General features: G+C 33.0%; 1 protein-coding gene and 1 long non-coding RNA gene across 2 annotated transcripts; both read left to right on the forward strand.

Annotated features, from left to right (window-relative positions):
- The first annotated feature begins 3,036 nt into the window (after nucleotides 1-3,036).
- On the forward strand, nucleotides 3,037-4,715 carry LOC111368261 (stress-response A/B barrel domain-containing protein UP3-like). Its single transcript, XM_022989501.1, has 2 exons — nucleotides 3,037-3,080; nucleotides 4,010-4,715. Exons 1-2 carry the CDS (start codon nucleotides 3,037-3,039, stop codon nucleotides 4,713-4,715), a joined length of 750 nt encoding a protein of 249 aa, XP_022845269.1.
- Nucleotides 4,716-7,326: 2,611 nt separating this feature from the next.
- Nucleotides 7,327-9,374, forward strand: LOC111368616. The gene is made up of 3 exons (XR_002698014.1): nucleotides 7,327-7,577; nucleotides 8,320-8,399; nucleotides 8,813-9,374. It is a non-coding gene; the product is annotated as an uncharacterized LOC111368616 (long non-coding RNA).
- Nucleotides 9,375-13,667: the final 4,293 nt, after the last annotated feature.

A 13,667-nucleotide genomic window follows, 5' to 3' on the forward strand; every position in this document is an offset into this window, starting at 1 on the left:
GTCCGTTTAACTATTTTTGATATCTATTTAGATCATTCGATGTCTCTACGAAATAGTTCTCAAAATGAGTTTCGAGAAAATGTAAAATATTTATCGGTTCGACTATCGCACAGTCGTCGATGAATTTTTAAAGTTAGCTTGTTATCGAAAATTTCGAAATATAATTTGAAAATGCATACATTGACGTCCGATAACATTTGCTATGATTGACCGTTTCACGCACTGTTAACGACGTGCAATACTATGTCGCGAGTACTTCAAAACGATATTAAGAATATAATATTTCGACTTCATTTGATATCCCGTAATGAGCCTGAAAATAAACACAAAAACATAAGTAAAAAAAAAAATTCGAGAGAATGTAAAACATTTATCGATTCGACTATTGTATAATCGTCGACGAATTTTTAAAGTTAACTTGTTATCGAAAATCTCGAAATAGTAATAAAATAATTGATTTTTTTAAGAAAAACGAATTATTCGTATTTTTTAACATATACGTTTAATATCCGTTTAACTACTTTTGATATCTATTTAAATCATTCGATGTCTCTACGATATAGTTCTCAAAGAGAGTTTCGAGAAAATGTAAAATATTTATCGATTCGATTATCGCACAGTCGTCGATAAATTTTTAAAGTTAGCTCATTATCGAAAATTTCGAAATATAGTTTGAACATACCTACTTTGACGCCCGATAACATTTGTTATGATTGACCGTTTCACGCACCGTGAACGACGTGCAATATTATGTCGCGAATACTTCAAAACGATATTAAGAATATAATATTTCGACTTTACTTGATATTCCGTAATGAGCCTGAAAATCAATACAAAAACATAAGTAAAAAAAAAAAAATTGAATTTAGGCACTTCGCACAGCGCGGAGTGCTCACTGGCAGGCACTCCGTGCAGCGCGGAGTGTCTAATTTTACTCTTCTTCTGTGTTTTTTTTTTCTTTATTTTTTCTTACGGACTTATTTTTTTTCTAAATTTATTATTATTATTTTTTTAATTTGGCTATAAGTTTTGTTACAGTTATCGGAATTGAGCCTATGACCCCAATTCAGAAAGCTCTTTTCGACACGCACATCATGACCACCTAGCTTCGCTTGGTGGACATCGTTTTCGAGGTCAAATTTCGCCGTTTTTCCTTCCAAATCCCCAATTATAGTTTGACGTCAAATTTAAAAAATGCGTATAACTCGTCATTTTTTTAACGCAACATCTATAAAAAATATATTGTCTATATTTTATCGAACTTGTTTCGAGAACTATATTATGGACTCATCGAATTGATCTAAATGAATATAAAAAATAGTTAAAGTTACATCAAACGCGTTTCTTAAAAAGTTTACAAAAAAAATATATTAATAGTATAATTAAAAAAATTAAAATTAAAATTAAAAAAAAACTTGTCTGTGCAAAGTCAACAACTGTGGGCGCAAGTGACCATTAAGCCCTCAATGTGTTAATTAGTGTAAGGTGGGATTTTCAAGGGTAAAGTGGGAAAATAATGTAAAGGAGGAAAAAAAAAAAGGACAAACTACTGTAGCAAAACCGAATAAATTGGATTCAAGTGTGAAAACAACTGTGACATAAATGAACAGTAACAAAAGCCTCTCTTTTAAGAGAGTAAAAATATGCTTTTGAGCATTATATATTTTTTAAACTTTATGTTATACTAAACTCTAATATACATAAAACATCTTTTTCTAGAATTCCTAGTCTTTTGCATTCTTCTTCTTCTTATTATTATTATTATGAGCGGTTGTACCTTATGTGAAAATTACTTCATAGTGATCCATTTGTTTATCAATACTTGAAAGACTAGCATTCGAGAAGAAGAAAAGAAGAGTTTTCTCTCTTTGACTTCGCTGGATCCAACTCCATGGACCATTTGGGACTTAGAAATAGTTGTAAACAAGTGCCACGCCATCTGAAGAGGAAAAAGAATAATAGAAGAACTGAATAAGGATAAATGTCTTTACGGAACGAAAATTGTTCTCCATGTGTTTAATGGAAGCTGTAAGTTAGTCTAATGAATGGGGTTAACACTTGAACTATAGACAATGTTGGTCAAGGAAATGGAAAAGGCAAGAATCTACAATAGCTTGATCACTCTCATCGAGAAGAATTACCTCCTCCGAAGTTCCTAATTGTTGCAAATCACCATTATTCTTATTTAACGAGAAGAATATGCTTCAATAGTTATCATCTAAATAATTATTGATTCCAGATAAAATGGAATATACACACAAACAAGGAATTGCAAATGTATGTTACTTGAAATGACGACACACCTCCATCTACAAAGAATATATACAGATCAATCCCACAGTCCATTTCCATACTTCACTTTTCATTCCTTTAAAGTTCAATATTAGAACGATTTTTCAACTTAAATACCCCCATTATAACTTATCTTTTCTTCTTTCTCTTTGTATACAAAATCTCTTCCAATACTAACCGAAAAACCTCATATTTCAAAAATCACACAGTGAAAGCTTCTTAGTCAACAAATTAGCTGTTATTATGTAGTATCTGACAAAAAATTACTCACTCAGTCTCATAAAGGTGGACTTGATGTTCTTTGTCATCTGTCCCCGAATCATAGCCCACTTTCCTTATTGAATGTGTGTATATATATACTTTTCAAATATGACTATATTTAATGTAAAATATTATTAGTGAATGTAAACTAATTCTATTTAAACAATTATTTAATAAAGGGGTATATAAGAAAAATGTAAGAAAAATTTATATTTCCGACTACATTTATTCAAATTTCTTAATTTATGTGAAAAATAAAAACATGTCTATCTTCATGGGACGGAGGTAATATATTAAAGTGACATGGATATATAGTGTATAATTGAATAAATTTAATAAGGTAATGTTTGATTCAATGTGGATGAAACAATATTTATTTAGAATTTAAAATTTTTAATAGTGAAATAGATATGTATAATGAAGATAACGACTTTCAATAAATTTTTTTTAAAAAGCCAACCTTATAGACTACTGAACCTAGGGATGGACATGATTGGGTTTGGTTCTCGTCGAACCAAAATTTTCAGGTATGTAGTAAGCGAAATAGTCGAGTCCAAATTTAATTATGGAACTGTTCAGATTCGGTTCTATTCGTCTCTCAGGTTCCGTATTATAATTAAAGTATTTAATATTTACAAGTTGCATTAGTTCAGCTAATGATATGTTAAATATTAGTTTTTACAAAATAACGTAATTCAATCTTATGTGTCTTTTACTTCTTTCTTTTTTGAGTTCTTCATAGATTTGATTGTTAAAATCTCAGGAAGAGGAAGATAGCGAACTCAAAATAATTAAAAGAGGCGTTGTCGAACTTTAATTCGATTTCTTCGGAATGGAAGAAACGAGATTATGTTAGAGTATTAGATTTGGATAAAACCTAAGTTAATTTGATTAAATTGACTTTGAATTGAAAATTAAAAATAGGAAAAATCATATATATATATATATATATTTTTTTTTTTTTCGATTTTGAACTAAATTAACTAGTTAAAAAATTTATTTAGAAAAAATAAAATAATTTTGCTTATTTAAAATAAGTTAGTTAAAAAAATTAGAGAAATTTTGTTCTTATTCGATTCTTCAAGTCTTGATTTAGAATCGAGACTCGAATCTAATTCGTTGATTCTGAATTTAGATATTCGTACGAATATTTAATTTAAAAAGAACCTTTTGATTCTCGATTCGAGATTTTTGTCTGGCCGTAAATGAACCCTTAGTTAAATTGTCGTGGACTACTCTCTCACTCTCTCTTACACGCACGCACACACGTATCTCTATCTATATATTGGAAAAGTTCAGGTCTGAAAAGTTCAGGTTCAGAAATAGAAGCAAATTTAAAGTGAAATAGAGCCAACTTTTATAGACCCCTCGGTAAATAGTTGTGGGCTACTCTCTCTCTCTCTCTCCCTCTTTTTCACGTACACACGTATCTCTATCTGTGTATATATTGGAAGAGGTTAGGCTCAGGAATAAACCAACCAGGCCAACTCAATTTTCTCTATCGCAAGAGCTTCAACTTCAATATGGAGCCAAGAAAAATCTTCGAGCACATCGTCCTCTTCAAAATCAAGTCCGATGCCCCAACTTCTGCAGTCGATGCGATGGTCAGCAATCTCAACGGCATGAATTCACTTGACCCAGTACTCTACCTATCCGCCAGTCCACTCGTCCGCTTCCGATCATTATCCTCTCTCACCTTCACCCACATGCTCCATGCCCGCTACGCGTCCGAGCCCGACTTGATGTCCTATGAGGACCACCCGGTCCACCTCAGTGTTATTGACAATTACGTAACGCCTGCAGTTGAAGACAAAATGGGAGTTGATTGGGTCTCTGACTTAACGGGTTCGATCACAGTTCCGCCTGGGTCCGCCATTCGGGCTACCCTTTTGAAGCTCAAGGAGGGTTTGGGAGAAAGTGTGAAAAACAAGGTTTTGGGGGTTTTGGAAGGGATTAGACATGAATTTCCTTCAATTCAGCAGTATACTCTTGGGGAAAATTTCACCCTGGAAAGGGGGAGGGGTTTTTCAATTTGTTCGCTAGCAGTTTTCAAGGGAATCAATGAATTGGAGGCCGCGAATTGGGAGTCGGAGATGGTGAAGGTGAAGGAGTTTCTCGATGACGAGATGGTGTTGGATTGTGTGGTGCCGCTGTTGGCTTAATCTGTTTCACTTGCTTCTCTGGTTGTTGGTCTAATTGCATACTATCGGATCTCTTTGTAATCCTTTAATGATAGATCTGTTTGTATCCTGTTCTGGCAGATCTTTATAAAAATAAAGATATATTAATGTATTTAACGGATAATAAGCGAAAGCATAATGGATGACACGTGCAGCGTTTAAATATTAAAATATTTTGTTATTTTCGTAGTTGATTTTGTACATACGCGAGGGTTTTATATCATGAATCCTTTCATATCAATGTGTTGGGAATTTGAGGTAAATGTTTGGGGGATTCGAATTGCTTTTGGTGTTATTGTCATTTGTTAGGTCCTTCCTCACTGGATTATGTTTGAAATAGCTACCTACTTCGAGAGAGGGCGGTACGAAAAGAATTGAGTGATTCACCTAACACTTCAAAGCCTTACGCGCAATAGAATATGAGAAATTTCGTCGACAAGACTCGAGGATAGCTGACGGTACTCCACACTTGAATTTGCCTTTGCAAAGGGTTGAAACATTTTTTCGCTTTGATTTTGCATATATGCATGAAGCTAAGGTTCCAACGTTAAGTTATCTTGAAGAATAATATACGTAGCTGTAAAAATAACTAGGCCAATGTTTTGACAATTCATCTTGGATCTATAAACATGATCAAATAGATGTTTTAAAAAAAATTGAGCTGATGATCAGGACCCTTAAAATTAGCAAAATTTGTCTTCTCGTTTTATTTTCCCTTGATTGATTTTTGGTTGAAACATCTAACAAACGTTTGAATAAAAAAGAAAATACTAAAACACTGAAAATAAAATAATTTATATTTTCCATCACATTGTCCTTATTAAATAATCAATATTGTCTTTTAGATTAGAAAAACAATTGGAGATATCCAAGTAAGTTACCGGACCTTACAATTTGATTGTTGTTTTATTGACCTTTATCATAGTAACATCTTCAAATTCAAATAAAGAAACAAAAAATCAGCCTTGAAGAGTGAACTTTAATTAATAATGCTGAAAAAAAAAAGAACTGATATGGCATCCCATGAGTGAGTGCTTTTATGATTTTTTCTGTTATCTAATGTTAAACTATCAAGTGTAATTTGAAAATACTTTTCTATCATTTACTTGACCATGTAGCATAATTGGAATTTAATAGCATGGTCCCCACTCCAACCTATTTCTGTTGCTTGTGAATGCAAAAAGACAATACAGATTACACAACACAAAGACCCACAATGCCATGCAGAGAGGTTCTTCTGCACACGTGGTTTCTTCCCTTCCCTTCACATGCACAAATGTCACTTGCACTTGTCAAATTTGAATTCCAGTAACAAAACTGTAAGACTCCTCGTTTCTCCCATTCCTCTTACCTTCCTCTCTCTGTATTCTGTATATATCTCTCTCTGCACTCTTAAAATTTCAGAGCTTTCAGTGCAGGCATTTGCCTGCACTGGACCTAAGGTGGCTCCACCCCTGTATAGATGGATCGATAGGAAACAGTTTTTAAAGGCACAAACAATTTCAAAACTGTAAGACTCCTCGTTTCTCCCATTCCTCTTACCTTCCTCTCTCTGTATTCTGTATATATCTCTCTCTGCACTCTTAAAATTTCAGAGCTTTCAGTGCAGGCATTTGCCTGCACTGGACCTAAGGTGGCTCCACCCCTGTATAGATGGATCGATAGGAAACAGTTTTTAAAGGCACAAACAATTTCAACAACAAACTAACACTACAATAAAAGTAGCTTTTTAAGGTATTCATTTTCGACGTGCATTATGGCATGCTGTAAAAAGAGACCATTTATGGCATGCGATAAATGTATGTTGTAAATGATCAATTAATTAAAGTATTTACAGTGTACATTCTTTGCACATCGTAAAAGCTGAATATTTATGGAATACTTTTAAGGCATGTTGTGTTTTTTTCAAAAAAATTAGACTTGTTAGAGCATGCCATAAATTAATATAAATATTTATGGCATACATTTTTTCACGCCCTAAAAGATGCAAGATAAAATAATTGGGATTTTTTTTTTCTTTCTATGCGCCACCATTTTTATCATTTTCCTTATTTTTTTCCCTTTTTCTTGTTTTTCTTCTCCCACATTTTTTCTTTTATTTTCCTTTCATTTCCTAGAGTCTGTTGGATTGTAAAGATGAAATTTGGGTGGAAAGAAAATAAATATCAGGAAATTGAATTGTCAAGAAATTATTTTTCTGAAAATTGTAAATTATTATGTTTCATTGGTAAAATTTTTCACGTAAAAAATGTTGAAATAAAAATATTTTTTGATCTTCATTTGTTTTTATTTTATATGAAAATTGTCAATTAAAGAGATAGATTTTACTGGTATTGAGAGTGAAATTTGTTTCCATTGCAAAAATAAATAATTCAAAAAAATCATTTATCTTTTGATTTTATTTTACATGAAAATTGCCAACTAAAGAGAAATATTTTTTAAATAATTCTTAGAATTTATTTCCATTACCAACAAAAAAAAAAAATAATAATAAATAAACAAAAAAAATTGCTACAGTGTTTACTGGAAAAATGAATTCTCACCATTTCATTTTCCTCCAAAATATGAAAAATGTGCGTAAGAACGTGGAAAATAAATTCCAAAACATTTTTTGTCAATTAAACACCGAAAAGATGGAATTGCAATTCCATTTTCGAATTTCCTACCTATCAACCAAGTTAGATTTTTTCCCCACGTTCAGTTTCTTCTTCTTCCTGCTCTGTCCACCATACGGCTGTTCTCTCCCAAATCACCACCCTTCAATCAGCCATCAACTGCTCAATTACCACCCTTCAATCAGCCCATAAACCTAACGACCGAAGTGAGCACAGGGATAGCTTTTAGGTATCGTTTATTGACTTTTGTTTGTTGGGTTGCTATCAATTTGCAGGGAAATAATGTGAAATGTAAATTGGGTTATTGGATTGTTAAAATTTCGATTATTGGGTTGCTATCAATTTGTTTACTGGGTTGTAGGGGAATATCATAGATCAAAAGAAACTCAACAATTTTCAGTAAAACTAGGGTTCAAATTCGATTGAAATTTTATGGTTTCAAAATTATCATCATGTTTCGTTTCCGTAGCTTCTGATTGTGCTTTAACCAAATTATGAGACAGAAGTATCGATAGACTACTTTACCTTTTTCTTTTTCTTTTTTTGGCCTCTTTATTTTTGTGGGAACCGAGAGACCCAATGTGCACTGAAACATTTATCAAAATGTAAAGCAATTGCACTGAAAACAAAAACATTTTGTTTCACTGGTTTGGTCTGAATTCAAGTTTTCTACACAGTGAGCTTGTGTAAGATTGTTCTTGGCAGCCTGATTGATCATTTGCCTTGGTGGTGATAGCTCTTTAAACACTATGTTCAATTCTCTTTGTGGTGCTTTCCGTTTGATCTGAAGCCAAGAAATTATCATTGAGTGTTTCATAACATGTCTTCTCATGTGTAAATGAAATATCATACGGGTTGTGTAGTATGTTTCTCTTTGATCACTTTCGATATATATCATAGAGTGTAGCTCGCAATTTGTTTTCAAGGAAGTTTTATATTCAAATACTTTAATTCTGTTAATATCTTTTCAGTTAGCTGATGCAAAGGACAAAATCTCTTCAATCCTTCTGATTGCGGTTCTAGATGTCCTGTTTTGACACCGAATATTAAAGTAAGTTGCTTTCAAAGATAACAACATTTAAAGTACGGTATTGCAACTTCTTGAGGAGATTTTTGAAATCCTTTAGAACTGGCCTTATTCAACACAATGCCTTACAAATCTTAAAGCTAGTTTTTGCCAAAACATAAATTCTGTTTGGATCTATGAGGATAAGGAAGCATTTTTCTCCGACTTATTTTTCAGATCTACAATAAATACAATCACTGTCAAATGGAAATCAGACCTCAGCAGCCTATTGGCCAAAATATGGTGAGGATCTGCATGTTTGCTTTTATAGATGCCTCTAGTTTTAAATTTTACAATTTCCTTCTTTAATGGCAATACAAGAATGCTGCCTGTGAGGATGCATGTATGCTGCTCTGCTCCCTATGTTAATTTCAATTTGATTTTATATTTATTTTCAGGAATGCCAAAATTATATTTCAACAAGAAGATATCAAGTTTGTGCAGCCATCTTCTTCTTCTTCTTCTTCTTATCTAGGTAAGTGGGAGAGGATGGAGATGCTGCCAAACAACCCTCGTCGGCTATTCATTATGTGATCATCAGTTGGATAAAAGGAAGCTTAAAAGCACGACGAGCACTGTTCGCGTACTCTCTCCGAGTGCGAAGCAAGTAGAAGCTTTTGTTGCGTCCAAGAATGAAATCTTGAGCCCATCTTCAACTCGACAAATATCATCTATCTTGAGTTCCTTAGATGTGGACTCGAAATGATTAGAGAAAATTGATAACGATGATGAGAAGAAAGCAGTGATGTCTGCAAAGAAGATGACAAAAATTGGACCTCATGGTGAGAGCTAGATCAATAAGCAGCCTGCTTGGCCAGATTGATAGTACGGCAATTGAGTATTATTTCGTGCAGAAGAAAGTTGAATCGTTATGATATGTTGTTGCATTGAATTTGGAATGTATATATATGGCCACAGTATAACAGATGTATGTAGTATTGAACAAGTTGAATTGCGATATATTGTTGCTCTTTCATTCGTGCATTTAACTCTGGCTATAAAAAAGACTTGTTTATTGAAATAATGGAAAATATGATTAATATAATTGTGTTCTTTAATTACTATAGGTTTGCTTGTAATGTAGAAGTTCGAGAAATAAAATGAAATTAAGTTATTATTTTGTGATGATCTAGCACCACGAGCTTAGCTCATTTAAAAAACGAGCTATAGAAACTCAATCTATTTAAAATTATAAAAGCCCAAGACATAAGTTAATTAAAAGTCCAACAATTTAAGAGATTAAGTTAAAGTAAATTTGATTACAAAGATTTAATGAATAATTGAGTTGCTTCAGTGGTCATCTATATGGTATTTCATATAGGCAACTCAGGTTTGAATTACCATATAAATGTTTTTATAAAACTTTTTATATGAATTATTTTTTATGACTTAGAAACTATTCAAATTCTTAGTTAAAAATCAAATTTAAAAAATTTAATGATAATACAACACCCCCATTTAATTTTTCATTAAAAGAAATGTTACAGGAAGAGGAATGTCACTTTTTCACTACACCCCACCTCAAATCCGAATTTATTCATACTTTCTTTCAAAAAGTATATTTCATGTCAAGCTGAACTTAAGGGAATAACAATGGGGAGAAGAAGAAATGCTTTCTACACATTTTGTTCTTTTATATCTAAGAAAATTCAAGGTAAGTAGAGGTGCAAGTGTTTATTTCTTTTTCAAATTATGATTTTTCGATAAATGTTTGAATGAAATGGTACCTTTGAGTACAGTGTTTCGGCACTACAATAGTTTGAATGATCATTCCCGGCTCTACGTGTTATGATGATACTATAGTAATTGAATTTTGCCGAAAATCCATCTATGTGCAACGGTATAAATTTATAGTTCGAAATTTTTAATTTGGTAACGAAATGCACCGATAATATTTATTGAGTTTCAAACTCATAGGTTAATTCCCTTCTTACAAGTTGAATAGATTTCCTTAGAGAGTGGATGAGGGGGAGATGGATAAGCAACATGCCACGGAGAAACCGGTGATTTAATATCTTTAGTTTAGTTATGAAATGTTTACGTTTTCTTTAAATTATATTCCTATAGTTGTTGTGTGTGGATCTATTCTACGAACATTCTTTATGGATAAGTTATGTTTTAAAGTACATATGTGTTCTAGAAATTTATTTACCAATCACCGTTTACCAAAAATAAAAAATAAAAAATACAGTGTTAGCAAATTAAAGTATTGCCGTCTTTTTAAAAATTCAGTTTCTATCTTGATTTCAAAAATTTATAACTTACTCGTTACTTGAGATTTTTGGACGAAACCAATTGGATTTGATAGTCTCAAGGGTTAGCTATTGAATATAGTTGAAATCATGTCGATTCGATGTGTGTAGAATTTTATATGACACTTATAGTATGCTGCGCTAGGTTACTTTTCAACCCTAGTCGCTGCGGGGATTTGAAAAATATTTTAATACCCTATATGTTGCCGACGAAAGCCGATTTCTGAATACATCATATTATAAGGAGTTTTTCCTTTACGTTAAATTTTTGACGAAATTTCGAGGTCGATAGCTATGCAAACGAATTTATTTTGTCAATCTCCGTTTGAGATAAAAACTAAAACAACAACATTATTTTTAAAGTTTTGCCGAAAAGTTTCACGTCAATAGAAGTTATCTTTTAGTATTGAATTATTTTTTTTATAAAAAGGTATATATATAAAATTGAATTAAATTCTTAAATTAAATCTTTATACTTTCTGCTAAAAGAATAGTAAATTATTAAGTTTATGGTTAAAGTATAATTAATCTTGTGATATTTCAATCCATACGAGTTGGGGCATTACAGCATGGTATTAGAGCACGAGTTTAGTCGATTATATAGACTTAGTGTTTTTTATTTATGGAATGAGAAAAATAAAATATTTAAGGCACTCCATTGCATTTTGCGTCCATCAGTTGATCTCATCTGACGAACGTAAGGTATGAAATAAAATATTATGTTCCACTTTATTTTTCGAGCATGATTTATAAATCATTTAAACTTGAATCTATGAAAATGCTTTTGATGTTTAGAATGAAATATGTTATGTAAGTTATATTTTGTTTAAATATACATGAAAAAATGATGATTGACCATTATATTAAAACCTCAAGAGCATAATTTATAAGTTGATATTACTAACAGAGATAAAACATAATTGGACATTTATATGATAGACAAGGGTAGAACTTGCCAGATGGTTAGAAAGGCCACAGCTTGTAGAGCAGCATTGAACTGTAGGTTCATTATTCAATCCTATGAGAACTATGTGACTGACCCGTCTCGTCCACTTGTTGATCACGTACATGACATCTATGAGAGATGTATGATAGCTGTAGATGCGAGATTGGAGATCACGCATATCGAGGATGTGAATAACCTCATACATTCACTCCCACCTCAATCGGGAGACATGAGAGTCATGGTTAGGGATGAGATACTAAAAGGCAACCCTCCAAGGCATCCAAATACGATTGAATTTGGTATATATTGTCATATCCTTCTAGACAGGTGGAGTGAAAGCTTAGAACCTCAACCAGAGATAGTAATTGAGCCTGAGCCCGAGCCTCAATTTGAATCAGATCCAGAGGAAAATCTAGAACGCGGAGCATGAGGATGACTTTGGGTTGAAATTAGAGAATGATCATGAGCATGAACTTGAACCACAGGTTGAGAAGGACCTAGAGTCAGGGCCTGAGGTAAAAAACTTATGCGAAGATGAATCTCCACCAAAGAAGACTGGCAAGATTTATAGGGATTAGAAATTTAGATTCCATTTCCTTGTGATATGTTATCGAACAATTGTATATAATGACTTCAAGGTGTACAAAAAAAAAAAAAATTTGATCAAGTTGAGAAATAATTCATATATATATTTTTTTAACTCTGGTATTGGAAAACAAAGTTAATGTGAGATCTTATATCTTATCTTTAAGGAAATGTCTCGAGCAAACCAGAAAAATTTGATAAGGGATCTTCTACAAGCAATTCAAGATCTTGGCAGGTTGAATCAGAATCCAGCTCCACCTACACCACCAGCTCCTATTACTCTCCTGACTCATGTTTCGTGGTTGAGTTATTTCGAAGGTATAAGCCCCTTCCTTCGATGGAGCATCTGGTCCACTAGTAGTTGAAGAGTGACTTTGTAAGTTAGAGCGAATTTTTCGACTCATCGATTGCACTGATGCCCAAAAGGTCCAACGTGCTGAGTTTATATTCACCGGTGATGCAAGTCACTGTTGGGATTCGATGTCCCGAACTAGGACCCCTGAAGAGCAATTGGCGTTAACTTGGAAACAATTCAAGGTGGAAGTAATGAACAAGTATTTTTTTCAGTCTTTAAGGGATTTAAAGGAGAGCGAATTTCTTTAGCTTAAGCAGGGTAATATGTCCCTGACTGATTATGAGCAAAAATTCGACCAACTCTCAAGGTATGCTCTACACCTGGTTGACACGAAAATTAAGAAGACTTGAAGGTTTGAGCAAAGGTTAAAGCCAGACCTAAACATGATTCTTATATCATATTATTTCACATCATATCGTGAGATGTTGGAACGAGCTCATGCCATTTGGTATAAGAAGGCAAATGCAGAGCAACACCGTCAATTGTACAACTACAAGACAAAGTGCAAGTTGGAAAGAGAAAATGGAATGGTCAAGACAAAGGAAGAGGCAAATGGCAAAATAAGAAGGCTAATATCGGATCTAGTGCTAGTAAGGCCATAGTTGCTGCAGTAACGCCATGTCCTAAGTGTGGTAAGTCTCATCGTGGTGAATGCTTGTATGGAAAGAATGCCTATTTTTGATGACGTAAGTCAGGACATATTGCTAAGGATTGTCTTGTATTTGCTCAGAGGAAAGATGATAACAATCATCAGAACAAAAATGGGAAAGCACGAGTTTTTACAATGACTCAGAATGATGCAGAGGAGAACTCAAACGTGATAGCAGGTATATTACTAATATCTGATATACCCGCTTATGTACTGTTTGATTTAGGAGCTACTCACTCTTTTGTATCAACATTTTTCATTCCTAAATCTAGTATAAATTATGATAAATCAAAGAGTACACTAGAAGTTAGCATTCTCTCAGGCAGAACATTGAACACATATCAGTTCACTAGGTCGGTGAATCTTAAAATTGAGGGAAAAACATTTGAAGCTGACTTATATGTGATAGATGTGAAAGACTTTGATGTGATTTTGGACATGGATTGGTTAGGATATAATTATGCAA

This window comes from Olea europaea, chromosome 19 (assembly GCF_002742605.1).
Source record: "Olea europaea var. sylvestris chromosome 19, O_europaea_v1, whole genome shotgun sequence".
In the NCBI taxonomy this organism is placed as follows: Eukaryota; Viridiplantae; Streptophyta; class Magnoliopsida; order Lamiales; family Oleaceae; genus Olea; species Olea europaea.